Source organism: Pinus tabuliformis, chromosome 4_1 (genome assembly GCF_031772625.1).
Source record: "Pinus tabuliformis cultivar Carrire ecotype Pingquan chromosome 4_1, CPIR1, whole genome shotgun sequence".
Taxonomy (NCBI): Eukaryota; Viridiplantae; Streptophyta; class Pinopsida; order Pinales; family Pinaceae; genus Pinus; species Pinus tabuliformis.
Window position 1 is genome coordinate 130,513,362 of NC_142303.1, and position 25,131 is coordinate 130,538,492.

A 25,131-nucleotide genomic window follows, 5' to 3' on the forward strand; every position below is an offset into this window, starting at 1 on the left:
GATGGTAGTAGTAGGAGGCCTTGTGAGGTTGAAAAGGAGAAGGGAACTCTCTCATGTTGGCATGGTGGAGAAGAGCATCAGAAAAGGGACTGTCCCCATGGGAAGAGAAAGAGAAAAAATGACCCCTATGAGCCACAAGGACACCCAAAAACAATGCAAGATGCCGAGAAGGAGGAGGGGGCACTCCCTCAAATTCCCTGACTCATCTCTCTCTCTCTCTCTCTCTCTCTCTCTCTCTCTCTCTCTCTCTATATATATATATATATATATATATATATATATATATATATATACATGTATGTGGGAGGTTCTCGGTGAAATTTTGGGGAACATAAGGCTTTAAGGTTGCTGCTAGCCTAGTAAATCAATCCTGAGCTGCTTTGTTTTATAAGTGTGTATATTGGCTAGAAGTGCCATGAATATTGGACTCATGGAGATGGAGTGAATTTGGGGACTATTTATTTTACACTTGTGTGCTATGGCTTAATTTTCTTCTCAATTTGATATCATTTTGTTTTAGACTTGTGCATGCCAATGCTGATTTTTGTTTGGCTATCATGTTGGTTTGAGTCTTGATTATCATGTTGGTCTTGGTCCTGTTTATGACATTATTTTACCTATTTTTTTGTGAACTACTATTGTGGTGAATTTCATGTCCTTTTGAAATAATTTCCTTTGTTTTCCTATTGTATTGGTTTTTGATCTTTAAATTTCGAATCGTGTGCTTGTGGATCTTGGAATAAGGAGATTGGCATGGTAGGAAGGCCACAAAATCTTGAAAGAGAGCAGTTCTCGATATGCATGAAGGAGAACATGCTGAGTGAGGTTCCAGGTAGAATGGAATGTTATAGGGCAATAGACATAAAGAAAACAATAAGTAAGAATGAAAACAATAGCAACATGAAAAGGTTGTATGGTGCATACTTTGCTTCAAGCAAGGAACCATCTAAACCCTAGACCTATTTTGCATAAGCCAATGTTTATTGTGGCCATGATTAAGTGATGTAACAATCTAATGGGGTTGTTGGGTCCATGATAATAATGGATAGAGATATTTGCAGCCAATAAAATGGCAAGAAGGGAGTTCTCTTAACCCTTGACTATACCTACATGGATACCTATATACTACGTGCATGATTATGTTGATGGATACTTATATATTGCATATGCTATTATGTTGATGGATACTTGTATGGTGCATCCATAATTATGCTAATGAATGGTGGTATATGGTGTACATGTTCATGTTGATTGATGTATATGTTTATACCCATGGGAATGTCATTTTCTCTAACAAGGTTTTTCCATGGACTCTTCTTGCGGAAGGATGACTATGTAGACCTCTTTGATGCGAACATGGAAGACACAAAAATAATTCCCACTATGATGAGGAATTTATTGGGAAAAAAAGAGAATTATACTAAAATATAATCATGTGAAAATATCTCTTACATCACGCCCATGTCAAGTTTAAGAACATGGGAAGAACAAATGAAGTAGTATGGCCCTGTTCACATGCATAGAGACAAGGTGTTCTCTGGATAAATAGCCACATGGTAATACACCATGAGGGACAAGGTGGTCTCTAGATTATTGTGATATTGTGTAATGTGATATGTTATGTGTATATGTGCTTTTGTTGTACATTTGCATGTGTTGTGCGTGGGAATGGGGTAAATATGTATTGCATGCATTGTGTCGTACCATGTGTATAAGTGTGTGATGTGCAATGTTTTAATGACAGGTAGGTATGGGATTGTCTAGGCATGTGCATTGTGTTTGTGTGTAAGGACATATAAGTATGGGGCTGTGTGGGCCTGTGTGTTATGTACATGTAAAAGTGTTCAGAATACACAAGTATGGGACTGTTTGGGAGTTATATTGTGTAGTGCCACATAGATAGGTATGGGACTACCTGGGCCTACACAATATTCCTATCGACAGAAGACTACCTAGGTGGTAGTGCCCATAATTGTCAAACTATGATAGGGCTTAAGTAGCCATCTTGAGGTCAATGAGTCACTTAATAAATTTAAATCAAAGTGAAGAGAAGGCACTAGATGCTTGTCGACGAGAAACTGATATGGTGTGTGTATGTGATCAAAGTGAATAGAAGGAACTAGAAGCTTGGCGACGGGAAACTGATTTGGTGTGTGTACATGATCAAAGTGAAGAGAAGGCACTAGATGCTTGTCGACAAGAAACTGATTTGGTGTGTGTACCTGATCAAAGTGAAGAGAAGGGAATGGATGCTTGCTTACTGGAAACCGATCTAGTGTGTGTACGTGATCAAAGTGAAGATAAGGCATTGGGTGCTTGCCTAATTGGTTACTGATTTAATGTATGAAAGACAAACATCAATAAGTAAACCAATATAAGTGTCAATACTTCATGATTTTTGAGATTTTGTTTATGAATTTAAATTCAAAAATATGACTTATGATGGTTGGGTCATGAGCTAACCTGGTTTGCTATGATAGGAATTAAAGGAGAATTCATATTTCACCTTATAAATGAGCCACTAATAAGGTACGATTTAAAATTATTACATTTCCTTAATGATGAAAATTATGGATTCATATATACTATGATGCAGGAAAGCCTTGAAATCGCCCATATGGGTGGAGGGACTTAGCTGCAATATAATTAGTGTAGTTGAAAGACATCAAATGTGCATTGGCGCAATGATTAAATATTTCAAGAATGGGGCCATTGCGATACACTCACACCAATGATGTCAAATGATTACCATGAAGCATGCTATGGCCATATGGGACTTTGAAGGCAAGGATGTGCCTTCAATTTGAACTCCTTCTGATGTGAGGAAATCTTGCCAACAGATGGATTTCCCAAGGGACTGAGAAGCAAAGAAGGGGATGTTTGAACTTGAAATGTCAGTGACTACACAGAGAAGGGTAACCAGATTTCCTAAGGGACTCAGAAATAAAGAAGGGAAGGCTGGAAAATGAGTTGGGATTCTTGGTCATGAGCGTGGATGATTGTAATCAGAAGTGCAGTGGGGTTGTATCAAGAAGCAATGGGGCAGGAACTATTTGCTAATGGAATAAGAGTGCAAAGAAATATAGTACTAGATACTGGATCTTTGCACAAAAATGAGGCTTGGGATTTGGTGGAGATACTGGCTAGAAGGAAACCCATTGGCAGAAAATGGGTGTTCAAGAAGAAGACAAATGTAGAAGGAAAGGTGGATAAATACAAAGCTCAATTGGTAGCAAAAGGTTATTCCCAGGTGTCGGGAATTGATTTTGGTGATATTTTTTCTCCTGCCAAGGTAACTTCTATTAGATTACTTTTATCTATTGCTGCCGCTTTTGATTTTGAGGTAGAACAGATGGATGCGAAGACAACATTTCTTCACGGGGATATGGAAGAGGAGATCTACATGAAGCAACCTGAAGGCTTTGCGGTGAAGGGTAAGAAAGAACTGGTGTGCAAGTTAAAGAAGTCTTTGTATGGGTTAAAACAGTCACCAAGGATGTGGTAGAAGAAATTTGATACATTTATATGAGGACTTGGCTTCACCAGAAGAAAAGAAAATCACCATGTTTATTTTAAAATAATTGGTGACTATGTTATTTATCTGGTCTTGTATGTGGATGATATATTGTTGGTTGGAAATGACAGAAATTATCTAGGATTTGAAGACCCAATTGTCCTCCAAATTCAACATGAAATATCTTGGTGCTGCAAACTATATTTTGGTCATGGAAATTAAAAGAGATCAGCCAAAGAGGAAGCTCTGGTTAAACCAGAGGAAGTATGTAGAGACAATATTGCAGAGGTTTAATATGCAGTATAGTAAACTGATGAAGGTTCCTATTCCTGTAGGTGTAAAGTTATCTGTTGAACAGTGTCCCAAGACACAAGAAGAGGAAGAGGAGATGTCCCGTGTTCCATATGCAAGTGCAATTGGTAGCCTGATGTATGCAATGGTCTGTACTAGACCAGACATTGCACATACAATGGGAGTATTGAGCAGGTTTATGTCAAAACCAGGGAAGGAGCATCAGACAGCAGTGAAGTGGGTTTTCAGGTATTTGCATGGTACTATTGATTATGGTTTGTGCTACCAAGGAAGACCAGGATTGGACAGAGTGTTGGATATTCATGGCTTTGTCGATGCAGACTGAGCTAGAGATCTGGATTAGAGAAGATCTACAAGTGGGTATGTTTTTAACCTATTTGGAGGTGCATTCAGTTGGATGAGTAAGAAAAAATATGTAGTGGCACTATCAACTACAGAGGCAGAATACATGGCAGCCACTCATGCAAGTAAGGAAGCAGTTTGGTTGCAGAGATTATGCTCAAGTATGGGGTTAGTACAGGGAGCTATAAGGATAGACTGTGACAGCAAAAGTGCAATTTTCTTGGCAAATAACCTTGCTTATCATTCAAAGATAAAGCACATTGATGTTCAGTATCACTTTGTGAGGGATATGATAGAATACAAAAAGGTGTTGCTGGTAAAGGTGTACACTTTGAAGAATACTGCAGATGCATTGAAAAAATATGTGAGCTCTGAGAAGTTCTCTTGGTGTAGAGAAACAATGGGTGTTTCAGGGCTGGATAAATGACTAAGCTCTGTTGTGGCCCCTTGTGGAAAGAAAAAAACAAGTGGGAGAATGTTGGGTTGTGTTATATTCTTTCCACAACTAGCCCACGTAGTGAACCGGGGGGTTAGAGGGGGGGCGGAGCCCCCCTTCATTGCACCTATTGTGTAGTAGGGGGGTCACAGGGGGGTTTGAGGGGGGTGGGTAGCCCCCCTCTATGAAGTCTGGGACAATGCCTCGGGAAAAAAAAATTTGGACCCTATATTAGGTTGGGCGAACCTACCTATGGTTTTCGATCCATGGTATTGGATGCTTCGGCATGTATAAATATGTATTGTAACATTGAAAGGAACATAATGAAAAATCAAGCTGGTAGTCTCGGTTTTGAGATCCAGGGGAAAATCTCTGTGTATATGTGTTTTATGTGTTATGCTCTCGCATTGTTTACTTTCTATGTTTTAGAATTCGTATGTAGGTAATTTCTGTACCGGGTTAAAACCTACACGTAGAAGTTGTCCAAGTGGTCTTCTAGCTTCACTATTCTATCTAGGTCATACTTGGTCAACATCCTCTTTGAACACTTTTTTATACTGTGCAAAGCGCCCGGGAGAGCCAATGGTCCCTAAGTCATCCATTCCAAGTTTTGGTCAGCCATGTCTTCTTCTTCTTCGTCCTCCTCCTCTTCTTTAGAATCTAATGGTTTCGGATCTGAGTCTGTTGGTTCGTCTCAGCCTCTGCGTCCTTTGCTACCCTCCCCTCTGCCTCCTGTACTAGATTCTAAGCCCAATATCACGAGGGTGTCTTGTTCTCCCTATCAGAATACTGGAGGTTCATATACGTTCTTAACAGCTTTTGCCAGACCTTCGAGTGTGGCAAGAACTGATTCTTCCACTAATGACACAACAACTCCTGTGGGAGTGTCGTTGACTTCTTTGATGCTTATGAAAGATCTTGTATTGATGTGATTAGTTCAATTGCTTTGGCAAACTCACGGGTGATGGGACAGACAGGGAGGAGGTGCTGATACGAAAATTTGTGTTCACATCTGGGAGGTGAGTAACCAATTTCAGAGTTGCGCGTAGGTGAGAGGGAGTGTGATTTGTTGCCTTGACCAGATGATTGATGGGTGGGGTTGAGAGGTCATTCATCCATAAAAAATTGGCAGAACTCCTTCTAGCGCTAGAAATGTTAATGGTGCTGGACACGCCAACATTCAGGGGATCTCCCCGGTATGAATTCCCAACTAGACTTGACATAGTTTGGTGTAGGAGTCCCATATGGTATGATGACCCGTTTGCCATTATCTTAAATATTTTTCATATATCTTGCTTGTCAGCGCATGAGATTGGTTTACTTTGTCTTCAAACAACAAAGTTTGTTTGTCTCGTGAGTGCTTAGTGTCGCTTGTGTCAAGGTTCTTTCACTATAGAGGGAGAGGGTGAGAGTGAGTCTCAAATCGAAAGGGAATAGCCCCAACTCTGTTAGAGACACACAACACAACAAGACATGCACAACTTCCAATGGATTAGTCCACATGGATGTGGCAGTCACAAATACAAAGTAAATATATAGCACACATAACACCCAGTGGAATAGTCCACACGAGTGCGGCGATCATTATAACAAGTTTACGAGAATGAAACTGTCGAGTGTCCAACAGAATAGTCCACACGGGCAAGACAACGTTAACAACTAATACAACACATTTCCAACAACATATGTAATATAACAACCAAAATAGTTCAACTGTCTTAATACAGGTTACAGCAACATGCATTACAAGCGTCCAAAGAATAATCTTATAAAGGAATACAATATATGTGTGAAAATGTGATGGCCTATTAATATGCTTCTGAATTAAGAGAAAGTTCCAAGACACATCTATACACCATTACATCACTAACCCCAATAGCGAGACATTGGAGCGAGTACTCGCTCCTCAAAGAAAATACTACAGATTCTCAAAGCTATGTGGGAAGAGCCAAGGTGAAAAGTCCCTTGCACGTAGAAATTGGTACAAGTTGACTTAATTAAATCAACTAAAACTATTGAATTATATATATTTTAGTGGGTGTGTAGAATATAAATAATATGTTAGCTGGTACACATTGGCTTAATTAAATCATCTAAAACTATTGAATTATATATATTTTAGTTGGCGTGTAGAATATAAACTAGCATTTGCACCTGATGTTGCAAAGGAAACGCCGTAAGGCATAGAGTGTGGAAGAATAGCGACATGTGAATGGGCATTGTTGAAAGCAAGGGTGGATGATAATGAGTTGCAATTGAAATTGTTAGTTATGTGTATGCTGAATATGGATATTTTGTAAATAATAGTGTGTAGAAGAATAGTGACATGTGAATGGACATTGTTGAAAGCAAGCGTGGATGATATTGAGTTACACTTGAAACTATTAGTTATGTGTGTTTTGAATAGGGATATTTTGTAAGTAATAGTAGTTTGTGGAAGAATAGCAACATGTGAATGGACATTCTTGAAAGCATGGGTGGATGATAATGAGTTATAGTTAATGTCAGGTAGAGGTTATCCATTATCCATGTAGTAGTTGTTGTTTATGTGAACGTGTTTTTGTACATTATTTTAAGGTTTTTCAAATGGGCATCTTTGAAATTTTGGAAAAGAAACTGAATTGTTTGGCAAGTTTTGGCCTACTACTCATAAACATCAATCCGAAAAAGGGGTATGTGTTGTAGTATTTGTAAATGAGTAAACATTTAAATTTTGGTTTTATATGAAAAAAAGATTTAGTATGCATAATGAAACATTAAATCAAAACAATAATAATAAAACAATTTTGCATACTGTCATCTATAGATATTGTAAAGCAACTCTAGCCACATTTTGAATATTGCTACAGGGGCTTACGCTGTAAAGACTCCACATTCAAAACAAAATGGAAAGGTAGGATGAGAAACATATTGGATCATAAAGCAATAGAGAGTATAGTGGAAGCATGGGATCCTTATAATTATCGCTGGTCCTCCTTAAGCCTTACTAGGATTGGTGCCTTTTGGTGGCTTAGGCAAGAAGAGTGATTTTCTAGGTATCATTTTCATTTTTTTGCTCCTATGGGGCTTCTTAGATTCAGAATTTGAAGGGACCCAACATCGTAAAAGTGTTGTTTGGTGGCTTGGGCTTGTAACACATGAACTAGTACTTAGCCCCAAACAACTCGAGAGTGTACAAATTTCCGAGGAAAAAGGATAAAAAGGAGTTACTATTAAAATTTAAAATTCCCGCTTAACAAACTCTACCTGGGATTCCTTGAAAATTTTAATTTACCAGCCTCCACATTTAATCAAAAGATAAGAGCCTTACTGTAAAATAAGGATTGAAGCTGAAAAGTAATGAGCTGTTATCATTTTTTTCCATTCCACCAGTCACAAAACATTAAACATGTATGTACCATTTCACTCTACATGATTCATGATTTATTGCAGAAATGGTAAAAAAACTCAATGCTTATTTCTTCTGATCTCAACAGAAATTTGCATTTTGAAATCTTATAAATCTATTAAAATAGTAACAATAGTACAGTGTAATTTCTTGATGTACATTGGCCTCAAATATAGAAAAGAAAGTATAGACACTAAGTGCTCACTCCTAGATGAGGATCTAAATTGGTGAAAGTTAGTCCTGACTGTTTAGTATTGTTTTTGTATTACAGTACCATTTCCTATTAACGGATGATAGAAGATAAGATAAGACTAGTTTTATTAATGGCAGTGGGTGACCAAAAGAGAGGCCAACGGGGCTCAAAAGTACACCAATTACAACATACTATGGAAGTGCCCATTACTTGTCATTAGGTATAGATGTAAAAAGTAGAGGAGGGAGAAGAAGCATCCACATTTGTATCAATCACTCTGTAGCTACCGATGTGCTGCTTGATAATGTCACCTAGGGAGTGCCTGGGTAGTACCAATCTATAGTCTACATATTTAAATTAGTGCTGGAAAGGGGTTTAGCAAATTTCAGTCCTTTCATTAGTTGAGTAGGGCTTGATTCCCAACTTAAATCGTAATCTAGAATGAGATTCTTGATTTTGCCCACAAAGAAACTCTCTAAATTAGCTAATTTGTAAGTCTATTTCAATTGTTACCAACCTATATCCTTTCTGAGCTGGATGATAGGTATCACGCCTCGTTACCAAATGCATATATTTTTTATTATCTTATTTTTGAGCCCTGGGGTTGGCTTGATTGGCCTAGGAGTTAGACAGTAAACTTCTCAGAAATGGGATGCCACAAGTTCAACTCTTACGATTCCTTTGGGGTTATGCACTGTAATCAACGCTGATGGTCTACCTGGTTTACCATCTATGAATCATGGGGAATACTTGTAATCAATGCTGATGGTCTACTTGGTTTACCATCTATGAATCATGGGGAATACTTGTAATCAATGTTGATGGTCTACCTGGTTTAGAATCTATGAATCATAGGGAATACTTGGAAGGTCTCTGTGAATTTAACAACATCTATTTAAATTTTATAGTTGATTGTATTGTGACATGTATTGTTTTGCTATCGCTAGTCAATCAAAAATTAAAATTATACATTAAATTGGAGCAGGTTCAAAGTTTCTTTCCATTTTCCAAATTGCATATGTTTATCTCAATTGCCTAACTTGATTGTAACTTGTGAAACAATTTCATTTTCTCCTCCATTGGTTCTATTATGATGTTTCTACTTGCATTGACTTCATGGGTTAATTTCTTGTGTTTTATCTTTGGCATATGATATATATTGTTAATTGTAACAATGATCTGCATCTATGAACAAGATTTTTCTAGTTGTGATATATCGCCATGTCCATTTCTCAAACCTCAAAGGCAAAGATTCTCCAACATTTTACTTCTCACATATAATGAATTTCTTGTTTTTCCCCATCATATTTCTAGTTGAATATGTTTCATGCGTAAATCCACTATTTTTCAAATAGCTTAAACTGTTCATATATTTCCTATACTTATATGTTCATGTGTCTCTTGCACCTATCCAAAGAAAAAGCGTCCAGTAGTAGCATCACGTCATGGCATAAAGCAATAGTGCTTCCTTATTGCAAAAATTGCATTTGCGACAAATCGTTATCATTTTTTATAATTTCCTTCATTTATATAAATATGATGGTTCTCAAATGACTCTTTAAAAAAAAATTGTATATCAGATGAGATTTCTTAGTCTGATGCACATCCAGTAAAATGCTTTTACAGCTGATCTGCCATTTGTTGTATTGGTTGTCACTTGCTATTTTCAAAGTTTCGTATGGTGTAAAATGCTAATTAAGTATTTTAATGCTGACAAGTATCTCTGATAATAATGGAGCCGAAGTTCTGGACAGACCCAGAAAGTGCCATCAAGAATGCATACAACCGGACTGATGGGAAAATTTTAGCAAAGGCAGCTGATTTAGGGCCCGGTGGCTCCACAGCAGTCACTGCTATTTTAGTTGATGGGAAAAAACTCTTTGTAGCAAATACAGGAGATTCCAGGGTTGTTATATGTAAAAACGGCACTGCTATTCAGCTGACTGTTGATCATGAGCCAAGTATTGAACACCAAAACATCGAGAAGGGTGGATTTGTGACACTCCTGCCAGGTACCACTACAAATGCTGTGCAGAGATTAATTTTAATGAGAACATACTTAAATAATTTCTAGCTCAAGAGTAACATTTGAATGGTCACAGGGAGAAACTGTATACTTAATGGCATTCTTTTTTGATATATTAGGATATGTACCTCGAGTTAATGGTCAGCTTGTTGTAGCTCGTGCGTTTAGTGACAGGAGTCTGAAGCAACATTTAAGTTTAGAACTAGATGTGAGAGACACAAAATTTCTCATTTTGGCAAGTGATGGATTGTGGAAGGCAAGGCATTTTTCCAATCATTGACTTATTTGCATAGTTACTGTTAGATGCATATTTTTTTTGGCAAACTCATCCCAGGGGAGAAAGCATCTAGGAAATTTTTTGATTACTGTATTGTCATTAATTTTACTCGAATATTTCATCTGAAACGTCGTAAGGCATAAATTGAAGAACACAAATGTTGTTGTGGTTATTCAGTTTTACAAACTAAATATACTTAACAAAACTATTGTAATGGAGTCTAATTCATATATGTTCCCACAGATGAGGAGGTTGTATTGTAAGCCTGAATGCAATTACTCTGTTCCCACAGATGAGGAGGTTGTATTGTAAGCCTGAATGCAATTACTCTGTTGAAGAATAAAACTTAATTGTCTTGCCCCTGGATATTTCCTTGACATGTTGTCAAGGTTTTACCACATAAATCTCGTGTATTAATATATATAATTTTGTGTGCGACTTTATTGTGGATAATCTAATTTGCAGACTCTGAACAACATACTTGAGCTATTCACAACTCCTAGGGTTATGAGGTGAAACAATTGATATCTTTTATAATTACGTGACCTCCTTGCCCCACAACATACAGCATTTAACAATCAATAAATTGTCTTTCTCCCACAAATTGAATTGATTTACTTCCTCTGTAGTAGGCAACTAAACAACACGTCTAGAAATGGTCCTTGTCAAGGTCATTATCACCAATAGAGATATTTTGACAAAGGAAATTTGACACTGCATGCAATCTATAATCACAAACAAATAAGATATGGATTAAAAATAAAATTCCTATTTCCCACAGCCAAAGTGATGATCAAAGATTTTAGTCGATATTTTCAATACAGCATAACAACACTAAACATTGATAGATCATAAACAAAAAGAGGCACACCTTCATTGCAAGTTCCTGATCGATGTTGCAACGATATCTAGCAGCACCTTCTAGGGGACAATTTGTTCCTTTATACAAAAGATTGATATTACAAAGAGTTGAGAGCTGCATAAGAGCATCAGCCATAGGCCCCAAACCATTTTCATCAGCTGCAGATATATTGTCAGATTGTAGATTTTCCAATTCTTCATCTGCCACTGTTGTGATGCATTGGAAGATTGCAAGCAGCCTCTCCAAAGGGAAACTCCCTGGACCTTTAAGGAACTTTTCTTGCTCCTCTCATTCCTTTCTCTCTGTGGATTTTACACTCCTATTCACAAACCAACAAAAGAGAGTATACAATAATTACTCCAAAGTGATGCTTGGGATTGCATAATTATATGGAGGAAACGTTAACTTCTTGCTGCCATGAAATGGGAAAGAGGGCATAGTATTCAGATGAGCTGGAACTTCTAGATAAAAGAAATCAGATCCTTCCTTATGTGAAATCAACTAAATTTATTTTTAAGAATCAGATGAAAAGAAAAACAAAAAAGGAGAAAAGCAAAGGATCAAAGGAACTAAAGTTCTTACTTTTTCCTTCGCTTACGATTATCTAATCCCCCAGACGAATCAAACAACGTGGCATCAAGAGTCGCAGGGTTCCTTGATGCAATGAAGGCAGAGATGAGCAAGTACTTGCCACAAACAGAAAGATGAAAATCTAGATCTTCATGTATTTCATCAAAACCTTGTCTTCTTGTCATGATTTTCCTTCTAACCTTGTCTCCAGAAGTAGGGACATTGAATATTTGGTTCAAGGCCGGTGCAATGTGTGGCTCAAGATAAGAAAACAGCCTCCGCTTTCCGTTTTCATCGGGAACCACAGCTTCTTTGCTAATTGGTTCACAGTATTTTTGAAACAAAGGTTCCAATGCTGTAGAGAGTTCTGTAACTCACCTGCAAGCTCTACTGAAGGGCTTCAAAATAGCATTGTTCAATATCAGAAACAAAAAGAAAACAAGTTTAAATCAAGCAGCCACATATTTCATTGAAACTTTTAAAAACTTCGAAAGCCCCTTAACTTGAACAGCAAAGAGAACCATGGCACGGTTTGGACACCTAAGATCAGAGAAGCCCAACTTTCTTGCTGCTGGGTGGATCTTCCCATACAAAATAAGCAAGTGTATAGTGTGCAGAAGAGACAGAACTTTCAGCAAACCAAACTAATAACCTCATTGACAGGAGCCAATCAACAAGATTTACACATTGCGACATACTCCTATGGATGCAGAGAAATAGTAGACACATGAACCCAAATTTGCCTCGTGTTTTTCTAATAAGATTTGAGCATTATTGTTTCATTAACAGAAATCTATAACCATATTTGAAGAAAAAGGTAGGCACAGGTACTTACTTGAGAAATGAGGCATACAGCTCAATATTAGGTTGCCCTTTGATAAGGATTTGATACAACTCATCATCAGTATAGTCCTGAAAGTACACTGTCAATGGCTCCAGAGCACCAGTATGGCAATAGAAGGAATCTGGAGTGATATTGCTGATAAAAATCAAACCCAAATTGGGCATTCTTGTCAAATCGGATGGTGATGCGGGAGCATCTAGCCTAAAAGGAAATTATTGTAAATAATAGGGGTCATGCATTAGTTAATTAGATATTCTCAAATAAAACTAGGAGAGCTTTTAGGCATAAAGGAGTGGATGTGGACATTAAAGTGATAAGGATAGCTTTTCTATTTTAGAATAGGAAAAAGATGGAAAAAGACAAAAGATGGTTTTCCATGTGTATGCATTGCATGTAGAGTTAGAGCTTTTGGTTGAGTGATTTTGGGATTTTTTATCATGCTAAGTTTAATAAATTATGGAGCCTCATAGGCATTGAAGGCAGAGAAGTGTGAGGAGTGAGTGTGAAGAGGGAGGAAGGGTTCTCCTTGGGAGCCTTCTGGCAGTTTGTAAGAGGGCCATAGATCTGCATATCTAGCCAGTAAGAACAAGTTTGTAAGTAGTCTCTTTTGTTTTTATGTAACCAATGTTTCAGATGTACACATATATTATTGATTTCATGAGAAAGGCATGGAATTGGCACTAAGTTGGAGTGTTCCTTAAGTCCACTGGTTTTATATGTTGATTTGTGATTAGTTGAATCCTGAATGAATGGCTTATTAAGAAGCAATGAATAATTACGCTTGTGTGTTCTAGCATTTATCTCTTAATCTGCCTTGCCTAGATTGAGGTTGCAGATGTTTTGTGTGAATTGCGCTCTGCGGTCTATTATTAATAGGGCCTCTGTAATACGCTTGCATATTGCTGTATATTAAACACCGAATCATTTCCATAAAACGCTGGAAGAGCTGCGTCTGTTAACTGATGATACGCTGGTTATAAAGAATAGAATCCAGGGTTTTAGGCGTGTAGTCGGTTCGTAGTAAGGACTGCGTACATACAGTCGTTGTTGGGAAATTCCAGAAGTAAAGGCTTGGATATATTAATATAATTTGCAACGACGGCAACGTAACAAGTTCTGGTTATAACAAGGAGGATCGAATGAGAATACTCTGGAGTTTTCGAGACCTTTAAATGGCTCAGCATTATAGTTTTATATGGTAGCACGGGTCTAACTGTCGGCCATATCCAATTAAGGACGAACGCAACGGAAGAGTGGATGGATATCTCTGTTGCATGCGTATGTTAATAACCTTTTGAAGGTTCATTATTATATGCTGTTGTATGTTTGATTCCGTGGAGGTATATAGCGATGTATGCGCAGGTTGAATTTGAAGGTTTATCCTTTGTATCCGGTGCTTAATTACCAAACTGTTATATATATATATAGCCTGGTGTTGCGTAAATGGGAGGCGTGGATTTATATATATGATAGCATGTTTATGTTCATCGCTGTCCGTTGTGATGCATATGTGCATCGATTCTGAGTTTGCTGGTAGTATAAATAGTTATCACAGGCGCATGTATAATGATAGTTGCTGTTCAGTTGAATCTCCACATATACACCACGATTACGCCTTGAAGCGCATGCGTTATTGCGTTAATGGCATTTGAACTATGGTCAAATAGAACCGAAAGGCGCGCCCTTTAATTGAGTGTAGCCAATATACTTGGGATAATGAGTAAGGAATTGGATTGATGCCAAGTATGGGGTTTTAATTATGATATTACAAGCCATGAATCAAGCTTTGCATGCATGACGGGAGAAAGATCCTGGTAGAAGCGGCCTGGGAGCGGCCTGGGCTACATCAGGTGGTATCAGAGCGGGAATACTTTGAAAGTTTGTTTTTATTGAATGAGTACAGTCGAGAGTTGAAGTGTGTTTCAGGATTGCAGAAATAAAAGGAGGACAAGATCATGCAAGGTCTTAAGAGGTGAGATTATTTTCTGATTTGAAATTTGTGAATTGAAGTTTATGGTTGCAGAAAAGTGGCAGTGAACCTGAAGAATCCAATAAGGAATTGGATAAAGAGGACAATTGAAGTGTTCTCAGGAGAGAGAAGGAGATTGCAAAAGCCTAGAGGGAGCAAAGGTGTTGCTCAGGAGAAGGTTCTAGACAAAGGACCGTGCTTACCAAAAGACTAAGTAAGGAGAGCTTAGTGAGGTAAGATTGCAGCTAGGAGGACTAGCTGTTGCAGAGGCTTATTGCAAAGGAGAATCAACAGAGGTTGAAGAAAGTTGCAGATGAGAGAAGCTTACAGGAGCAGTAGAGGATGCTCGAAAGGTTCCAGCAGAGGACCAATGATTACCAAAAGACCAGACCCGGAGGGAAGGATTGGTGAGGTAAGTGGCAGCAAGAGAGCTTGTTGTGGTAGAAGCTTCATGCAACTCATAGCTGAGGAACTCATGGCGAAGGAGATGACTACTGAAGGTCATAAAGGAGAGAGCAGAGGTTCAGAAAGAGGCCACAGAAACAAAGAGAAGAAATATGCCAAGGTAAATGGCAAGAAGATAAGTCCAGAGGAAGTGGAAATGGAAGAATACATCTGTGAACCAGAACAAGGAGAATTTTTGGGAGATAGTGAAGATGAAGACTGAAACTTCAAGTAAGACCAAAGGGTCATATGGTTTTAAATCTGACAATTGGTGGATGTTTTCAGGTGAAAGACAATTAGCTGATGGGATGACTGCAGGAGTTCGAGAAAGAGAGATTAAAGTAATGAAGTTACAATTGCAGGTACTGGAAGAATGGCTGCAAGAGCAGAAAGATCAAAAAGGAAAATGGATCTTTCCACTGAAGGGAAAGAGAGTGATTTGACGACAGTTGCAGAGAAGGTTGAAGCAAATTATGATTGCCTTGTTGAAAAAGGGACTTAGAGTTCTTGCGCCAGAGTTGGAGTTTGAAATTCCCACATGCAGATATATTAAGAGCAAAATGTTGAAGGAAGCAGTCAAGACTGAAAAGTCTCATAATTTAAAAACTAATGAGTTGCGCATGTTTTCAGGTACAGAACAGGAAGATAAACAAGCTTTAGAGTTTGTGCAAAAAGAGTTGGACCTGAAGGCTGTTCAGAAGCAGATGGAGAAGAAGGAGCCTAATCAGGATGTCGATGCAGAAAGAGAAGGACCAGCTGATGATTGGCCAAACACTAGTGGAGGTTTTACTGAGGAGGATGTGCAACCTTGTGCAACTGTTACAGCACAAGAGGAAGTTCGTATGAATGCAAGTGATGATGAGATGCTTCAGCAATGCTACAGAGAAATTGCATTTTTGGAATATTGGTTGGAAAATCCAGATTATGACAAGGAGATTGCAGCAGATGAAAGAGTTCAGTACAGTGCACGAGAGCAGAAAGATATCCTGGAGATAGATGATAAGAAGACGAGAGTAGCTGACAGTCTCATGGTGAACGCAAATCAGCATACTGATGTGCTGACAAAGAAGCTGGGAAGAAACTCAGAGCAGCATACTGAAGTGTTGCCAGAGAAAGCTGAGGAAAAAGTTGCAGATGAAATTTCAAATGAACTTGCAGGTGACAAGCAAACGAATGTTGCAGGGGGACAGGAAGATTGGGAGGCAGCAACATTCATAGAAACAGCTAGAGCAACATGTGGAGCGACACTAGCAGCAGAAGAGGCATTGATGCCTTATATTTTTTATTCTAACAATTGTTTTGTGAGTACAGGTCTTACTGAAGAAGTTGGAGAAAATCTGCTGGACAAAGAAATTGAAATGATGAGGCGGATGATGATGAAGAAATTCCGGAAGAGACCAGCAGCAGTGAAACAAAGGAGAAGCAGCAAGAGGAAGACAGCAGAAGATTGCAAGAGTGCAGCTAGTGGAGCAAAGCAGCATAAAGTGTGGAGACTTGGAAAAGATTAATAGACAAAAGCAGCGGCAAATGGGAAGTTACAGTACAAGATATGGGATCCAGGCAAACATAGAGCTGAACACATGATCAGGAGACCATGAATTTTCTACCTTGGGAGTATGATGTGGGAGCATCTAGCCTAAAAGGAAATTATTGTAAATAATAGGGGTCATGCATTAGTTAATTAGATATTCTCAAATAAAACTAGGAGAGCTTTTAGGCATAAAGGAGTGGATGTGGACATTAAAGTGATAAGGATAGCTTTTCTATTTTAGAATAGGAAAAAGATGGAAAAAGACAAAAGATGGTTTTCCATGTGTATGCATTGCATGTAGAGTTAGAGCTTTTGGTTGAGTGATTTTGGGATTTTTTATCATGCTAAGTTTAATAAATTATGGAGCCTCATAGGCATTGAAGGCAGAGAAGTGTGAGGAGTGAGTGTGAAGAGTGAGGAAGGGTTCTCCTTGGGAGCCTTCTGGCAGTTTGTAAAAGGGCCATAGATTTGCATATCTGGCCAGTAAGAACAAGTTTGTAAGTAGTCTCTTTTGTTTTTATGTAACCAATGTTTCAGATGTACACATATATTATTGATTTCATGAGAAAGGCGTGGAATTGGCACTAAGTTGGAGTGTTCCTTAAGTCCACTGGTTTTATATGTTGATTTGTGATTAGTTGAATCCTGAATGAATGGCTTATTAAGAAGCAATGAATAATTATGCTTGTGTGTTCCAGCATTTATCTCTTAATCTGCCTTGCCTAGATTGAGGTTGCAGATGTTTTGTGTGAATTGCGCTCTGCGGTCTATTATTAATAGGGCCTCTGTAATACGCTTGCATATTGCTGTATATTAAACACCGAATCATTTCCATAAAACGCTGGAAGAGCTGCGTCTGTTAACTGATGATACGCTGGTTATAAAGAATAGAATCCAGGGTTTTAGGCGTGTAGTCAGTTCGTAGTAAGGACTGCGTACATACAGTCGTTGTTGGGCAATTCCAGAAGTAAAGGCTTGGATATATTAATATAATTTGCAACGACAGCAACGTAACAAGTTCTGGTTATAACAAGGAGGATCGAATGAGAACACTCTGGAGTTTTCGAGACCTTTAAATGGCTCAGCATTATAGTTTTATATGGTAGCACGGGTCTAACTGTCGGCCATATCCAATTAAGGACGAACGCAACGGAAGAGTGGATGGATATCTCTGTTGCATGCGTATGTTAATAACCTTTTGAAGGTTCATTATTATATGCTGCTGTATGTTTGATTCCGTGGAGGTATATAGCGATGTATGCGCAGGTTGAATTTGAAGGTTTATCCTTTGTATCCGGTGCTTAATTACCAAACTGTTATATATATATATATAGCCTGGTGTTGCGTAAATGGGAGGCGTGGATTTATATATATGATAGCATGTTTATGTTCATTGCTGTCCGTTGTGATGCATATGTGCATCGATTCTGAGTTTGCTGGTAGTATAAATAGTTATCACAGGCGCATGTATAATGATAGTTATTGTTCAGTTGAATCTCCACATATACACCACGATTATGCCTTGAAGCGCATGTGTTATTGCGTTAATGGCATTTGAACTATGGTCAGATAGAACCGAAAGGCACGCCCTTTAATTGAGTGCAGCCAATATACTTGGGATAATGAGTAAGGAATTGGATTGATGCCAAGTATGGGGTTTTAATTATGATATTACAAGCCATGAATCAAGCTTTGCATGCATGACGGGAGAAAGATCTTGGTAGAAGCAGCCTGGGAGCAGCCTGGGCTACATCAGATGGCTTGAACAATGCCGAGATGAGGTTGAAACCATTGTTCCACTCATGTAGAAGTTCAATATTGTCAAATATCAAGTACACCACCTCTGGAAAATCCAATCTCCTGACTTCTTTACTAAAAGAATCATTGTCCCTCTTCCCTTTGTCTTTCTACGAAGGATCATCGCAACCAGAAGCCTGAAGCCCCCTTCATATATTTTTTTTGGAGGAACCCTTAAGCCCCTTTTCTGGAATTTTTTGGGTATTCTTGCGAGGGGAGCCCTTAAACCCTGATTCCTGAAACCCTTTCTCTGGACTTATTTGGGTATCCTCGTGGGGAGATCCCTTAAACACTGATTCCTTCAGCCCTTTATCTGGGATTTTTTGGGAATCCCTGGGAGGAGAGCCCGTAAACCCTGGTTCCCCATCTTTCCGAGATTCTATAGACCCACCTACCAATTTCTTTTCATATTTTTTCTCAATGGCCTGAATACAGGCTTCTTTCAAATACACAACAAAATCTGCAATTTTCTCGCAGCGCTTCGCACTGCTATAGTTATTAGCTTTCGTTCTTCTGTGGGATATCAGCTGGTTCAGAATGGATTCAAACAGCAGACGAGGGCTAAAACAAGATCTACAGCTCGCATAGGCAAAAGGGCGGTTCAAACGCTTAAATATATCTAAAACTACACTGGTTTTGCCAGTGGAAGGGCCCCCATAAACAAGCAATGGCGTCATAAAATCCCTTGGACCCCCAACGAGCGATATGAGCTCTTTAATATGTGTTTGTCACCCGGGAAATCCATCGCAGAGGCATTGTTGGGCGCTGTGCGCCTGGTGATCTGCCCTTTTATTGCATGTAAAATGAAACGTTTTTTTAAGGTTTTTTAATGTTTTAAAACATTTTTTATGAAATCAGACAGCTGCTTTTTGTTCAATCGTCTAACAAAAAATCTAACGGCTCCGATTAGGACAGAAAAGCAATTGGGGGAGTTCATTTCAGAGAGAAATGCCTTACGGCATAATAATATGTTAGTTGGTGTGTAGAATATAAATAATATGAAAATTTTATAATCCGAATTAAATAATTTATGTGGAGTTTAGTTGTTATCACATTATTAATTTAAGTTTTATGGAAAGGGGTAACAATGCAACACGTGGAACCTGTCCCACACGTCCAAGTTTGACCAAGTCTGAAAAACCCAACTTGATGGACAGTGGAAACAACAACGATAATTCATATCAAATGACACGAAATTGCAGACTTGCCATTTTAGATAATAATGAACTACCAAAGCCCAGTTGGCTGGTTGACTTTGAAATATTTCCCCGCAATTGCATGCCATTTTCCCTCAATAACCGCCTCTCCCTATTGCCGTGTTTATAATCTCCAACAAAAGAGTAGAGCATGAGAATCATTACCTCCTTTTTCCCAATTCAATGACTCGCTCTGTTTATCTTTTTCTTCATCTTGGTCCTCGACATCATGTCTTGGCAGTTATTATGAGGAATGTCGCGGCAGTTATACATGTGGGGGCTTTACATTTGGGTATCCTTTTGGGGAAATTAATAGCAGCTGCGGTCACTCTGAGTTTCAGGTGACTGTGTGTCAAGCTCTCCTTGGGTTTATATTGATGGAAATGAATATCACATAATGGAGCCTTCTTGAGCAATGATAGTGATCCTACCATGACTGTCGTTAATGACCAAATCTCGATCTATAGGGGTGAATCATGCAATATTTTGGGTAACTACAATCAGTCATGGTGGTATGACTCCCAGTTTTTTCATCTGGCGGACGGGTACACCAATCTGACATTTTGGAGGAACTGCGATCAACCCATGACAGCAATTTTCTATCAAAAGCGCTTAATTTCAGCTTTTGTGGTGATGTTTGGTACTAAAGTTTAACTACAGAGTTAGACTCAGAGGGGGAAAGCTTTTGTTCAACTCATCTTCAACTACCGAGTAATAAGAGTTACCTCTCTCAGGAGCCCATTAATATTAAGACTTTACTAGCGCAGGGTTTTAAGGTCACATGGAATGTCGATCTGGACAGTGATCGACGCTGTAAAACTTGTTTGAACAGTACTGGGAGTTGTGGTTATGACAAATGGAACTTGACAACATTTCTTTGCTATTGTAGCGATGGCACAATCCAGCCAGATGAGTGCCCCCGCAATGGTAGGTTTCCCAGTCACCTTCTACAGATTTGATTGCAAATGCTTTGAATTCTATCAATCTACATATATGTGGTTGCTCCCTCCATTCTACCACTGCTCCTGATTCTGGATATATGTATATGTGTTTCCCGACATGTCAAGTGTAATTTTTCTGAGCAAAAAGTGTGGATTGTTGCAGTTACTCCACCTAAAGGCGTTGCAAACATGTTCATCATTGTAATAGGTAAATTATATGATTTCGTCCCATTCAATGTTTGAAGGTGAATTTTTCATTCTATCCATTATTCTGTTAGCGGTTAGACAAAGAGAATATTGATTTCAACCTCTTCATTCCACAGTAGGTTGCTCGACTGGGGAACTTGCGTTGATAGCGGTAGCAGTACTTTTTTTATGGTATTGTGCTAAGAGGATAAAACAACCTCTTCGTCCTTCCCGTAGCTCTGATTCAAAGGTGGAGAAATTCCTAGAGCAATATGCTTATGAAATGGCAACTAGATATTTGCAGTCACAACTCAAGAAGATGACAACCAACTTTGTAAAAAAGTTGGGAGAAGGGGGTTTTGGTGTGGTCTATAAAGGGAAGCTTCATAATGGTGCTCTAGTGGCTGTCAAGCTTCTTGACCGGCATAGGCATGGCGATCAGACTCAATTCATGAATGAAGTCGCCACCATTGGATAGATCCATCATGTCAATTTGGTTTTTCTGTTAGGGTATTGCTTTGAAAATCCTACAAGTGCACTGGTATATGAGTACATGGTCAATGGCTCTCTCGAAAAAATAATATTTGCTGCAAAAGAGAAGAGGTTGCAAGTCATAATGTGGGAACAATTGTATGCTATAGCTTTCTATGTGGCTCGTGGAATTGGGTATTTACACCAAGATTGCGAGAAGCACATCATACACTTCGATATCAAACCTCACAATATATTGCTGGATGCCGGATTCACTCCAAAAGTTTCTGACTTTGGTCTCGCAAAACTTTGTGGAAAGTGATACGACCATATCTCAGTGACGGTCGGGAGAGGGATGCCAGGGTATGTTGTGCTAGAGGTATGTGACAGAGCACTGGGTCCTGTTATTGATAAATCAGATGTCTATAGTTTTGGAATGCTCTTGCTAGAAATAGTTGGGGGTAGAAAGAATATTGATTGGAAGGTTACCAATTCCAGCTAGTTTTAGTTTGCTAAGTGGGCTTTCAAGCTGCTTGAAACTGGAGACTTGGGGATGAGACTAAGAAGAGGAGTAGTAATAGCAGCACAAGATGAGGAGAAGGCGAGAAAACTCAATAAACTTGGGCTCCGGTGAACATTTAATTTTGAACTTTTAATATTGGATTATATACCATCGTTTGTAAATAACCAATCAAATTAAAAGGAAAAAAAAGAAAAGATATGAGATATGGTTTGTGTTAAAAAGAGTTATATGTGTGTGTGTGTGTGTGTGTGTGTGTGTGTGTGTGTGTGTGTGTGTGTGTGTGTGTGTGTGTGTGTGTGTGTGTGTGTGTGTGTGTGTGTGTGTGGTGTGGGAGAAGTACATTGGGAAGAATTTAATATAATAAGGAATATTTATGTTTAGAATACAAATAATGAATGGTATTATAGTTGGAAGATTGACCAATAAAGTTAATATAAGTATTTTTTGTATTTTTTGACTCTTAGTTGACTCCTAAGGAAGCAAGGGTTGAAGAGGCAAAAATGGTTATATCCAAGGAAACTCATCAACCCCTATGGATCAGAGAAGAAGTGAGAGCCCCTAACCTTGTCATCAACAACCATAGGATCATCTCTAAATACCCCATATTAGCATCACTATACATAGAAATATAGGAATAACCCATCGTGCACTTTGAAGACATTTTTAGGCTGCTAGGAACCAAGAGTTTGCAAGCTTGTCAGAGGAGATGGAGCTCCTTACCACATAGCTTAAAAATTAGAGACCATCACTTTCTAGAGAGATTGAAGAATGCCTTGGAGAAGACACCCTTATATAAGAGAATAGTTCAAAGTTTGAGGGTCAACTAGATTGGGATTACGTCCAGCCCTCCTTTGCTACTAGGTCTACAAGAAAGAAAAGAAAAGGTAGAAGAGCAACAAGAATGGGAAGAGATAAAGAAAAATGTAGGGTTCCACCCTGAAGAGGGGACTCCATCAAAGATACCATGGGATATGAGGGCTACCGCCAGGGCTATGCATGAAATGGAATTAAGTGGTTGAGTTTCTCAGAGGGTGAGAAACACCTTTAGTAGGTGGGTGATGATGGGCCTCAATAACATGTATGTAAAAAGGCCCATATAGTCATCCTTCAACATACATTTACCTCTTTCCTTGCATTGGATAACACCATTTTTATTATAATGTGTGTATTAGGAAGATTAAATGATATTTATCATATCTTGTGGTCTGACATGATTAATGTGCAGGAAAAGGGTGCATTTATTATGCAGAAGTATGTTGGAGAAAGCTGGAGGAGATGCAGGAGGCATTTCCATTAAATTTACTCACCTACAACTTAACTTGGTCCCTATATTTACTCACATACAATTCGAGGATCTATTGAACAACTAATGCGCTCAAGGATTGCAAGGATCTCATGGATGTAGATCCACCTTTATAGGGATTTGGAGGTAAGAAACCCTCCTTCTAAGGAGGTTTACCCTCAACCATTTTTGTAGAAATAAAGAAGCCCAAGGGCTCAATAGGATTCAAACTTTTAGAGAAGAGTAGTGATTGTTAGAACTAGGAAGCTTGTACTTGTCATTTTCATTTCCATGTACTTGAGCGCTTTTTTAGATCATTGAGAATTATTGTATTGTCTTGAATTTAAGTGTGTTCTATAGGGCCCAGTTCCCTTAGGTCAAGGCCCAACCTAAGCACTCTAGTCTCTCTCCTTTGTACATTTTATCACGCATCTTTTTTTTATGTATTTAGGTTAGCAATATTTCCATTTTGAAAGTTGTGTTTATATGAATAGTTTCCTTTGCAAATTTACCAATCATCTCTCTCAGATAGTGTGGTTGTAAGCCTTGTATTGGAAAGAACAAAAAGAGAGGTTTCATTTTTCATGCAGTAGGAAGATCATGAATAAATTAAACTCATCCACATTACAGGAAATTTCAGCCTAAAAGTGGTTTCCTAAGGAAAATTAAGAAAATAATAGTTCAAATAATAAAACAAGAGTTTTGAATTTTGGAGGGGAAAGAAGAAAACTACCCTTTTTAATTGTATTTTTGGCTTACCTCCTTATGGCTTTACTCAAATTTCAAGTGTAGACATGCATTGGACACGGAATTGAATCCCACATTCAACAAGTATCCATTATGCAGGCTTTTGAGAAGACCCACATTGATAAAAATTGAATATAGATTAAAAAAATGTGTTGTAGCTCTTAGAGACAAACCCCGGGTTGAGGAGAGGTCATTGCCTAGGACATCTTACTCTCTCTTGAAGATAACTCAATGCGACTGAAGAGATGAACCTAAAATGATTTTAAAGTTGGTTAAATTTCCTTGCTCAAAGGCAGATTTAGTATACACATGAGCAAGGTATCATTCCAAGAAAAAATGTTTAAGGTCCAGTGGCTGACACACAGAGGATGGAGCTTAAATTTTTTTTGTTGCAATAAGATGGGAAGGAGAAAAAAAAGGAAGGAACTCAATGCAGAGGGCTCGATAAACACATAATCCTATGCAACAAATCCCAGTATAATCATGAAAGGATAAAAGGAATGAAGTGCAGAAATTATGGAGCGCATTATAAGGCTTTCATCTCCATGTCTCACGGGTATTATCTGTTATCACACAACATAGGTAAATCAGAAAATCTCACAAGTACCATCTGCTATCACATAACATTAGTAAATCTGTGATTTCACAGGTACTGCCTGCTATCACATAACATAGGAAAATCTACAATTTCACGGGTATCGCCTGCTACAATATAACATAAGTAAATATGGGATTGAAGAGTGAATCAGGAAGCTACAATTACATAATTTCTGAAGAAGGAAAACACACATGAAGTGAAATACAAAAGAGGAACACATACTACATATCCCAATTGATTCGAATCACTAAAGATTCTTCATTGATCTTTGAGAATGAAAATACATGTCACGTGGCCCAAACTCGCAAAATATTCCAAAAAAAAATAGTTATAGCCTCAAAGACAAGAAAAAAGAACCAGTGGAACTAGAAAATACAGAACCTCCAGAACCAGAAAATCTTGAACCTTTCTAATGATTTTTTCCTCCCTCTTTATAGGGAGAGAGTCCACAAAATAGTTACAAAATATCTTTAAAGTGCTAGTTCTCTTAACTGCCGGTTGTTTAAGCATGCAAATAGCCTAGTTGTACTAATGATGACATAATAGATTGGATTCTTTTCTTGAAAACACAATATTAACCAAAAAATGAGAAACAAGAGATGTCACAATTGACACATCAAAATATCTCCCATGCAAATTCCTTTGATTGCCTCCGATCTAGCCACGCCATTGCCATAATATT

General features: G+C 38.3%; 1 protein-coding gene and 1 pseudogene across 1 annotated transcript; one reads left to right on the top strand and one right to left on the bottom strand.

The window, feature by feature from the left end:
• Window positions 1–9,917: 9,917 nt before the first annotated feature.
• Window positions 9,918–10,491, top strand: LOC149174541 (putative protein phosphatase 2C 44). Its single transcript, XM_089420885.1, has 2 exons — window positions 9,918–10,197; window positions 10,331–10,491. Exons 1-2 carry the CDS (start codon window positions 9,918–9,920, stop codon window positions 10,489–10,491), a joined length of 441 nt encoding a protein of 146 aa, XP_089277011.1.
• A 674-nt stretch (window positions 10,492–11,165) lies between these two features.
• Window positions 11,166–25,131, bottom strand: part of LOC149174542 (origin of replication complex subunit 5-like) — a 37,181-nt pseudogene continuing 23,215 nt past the window's right edge.

Bases quoted from the DNA above. Each gene is read 5' to 3' on its own strand.
- LOC149174541 (XM_089420885.1), top strand. From the start codon at position 9,918: ATGGAGCCGAAGTTCTGGACAGACCCAGAAAGTGCCATCAAGAATGCA. The intron at 10,198-10,330 runs GTACCACTACAA...TTGATATATTAG, and splicing joins ATTTGTGACACTCCTGCCAG to GATATGTACCTCGAGTTAAT.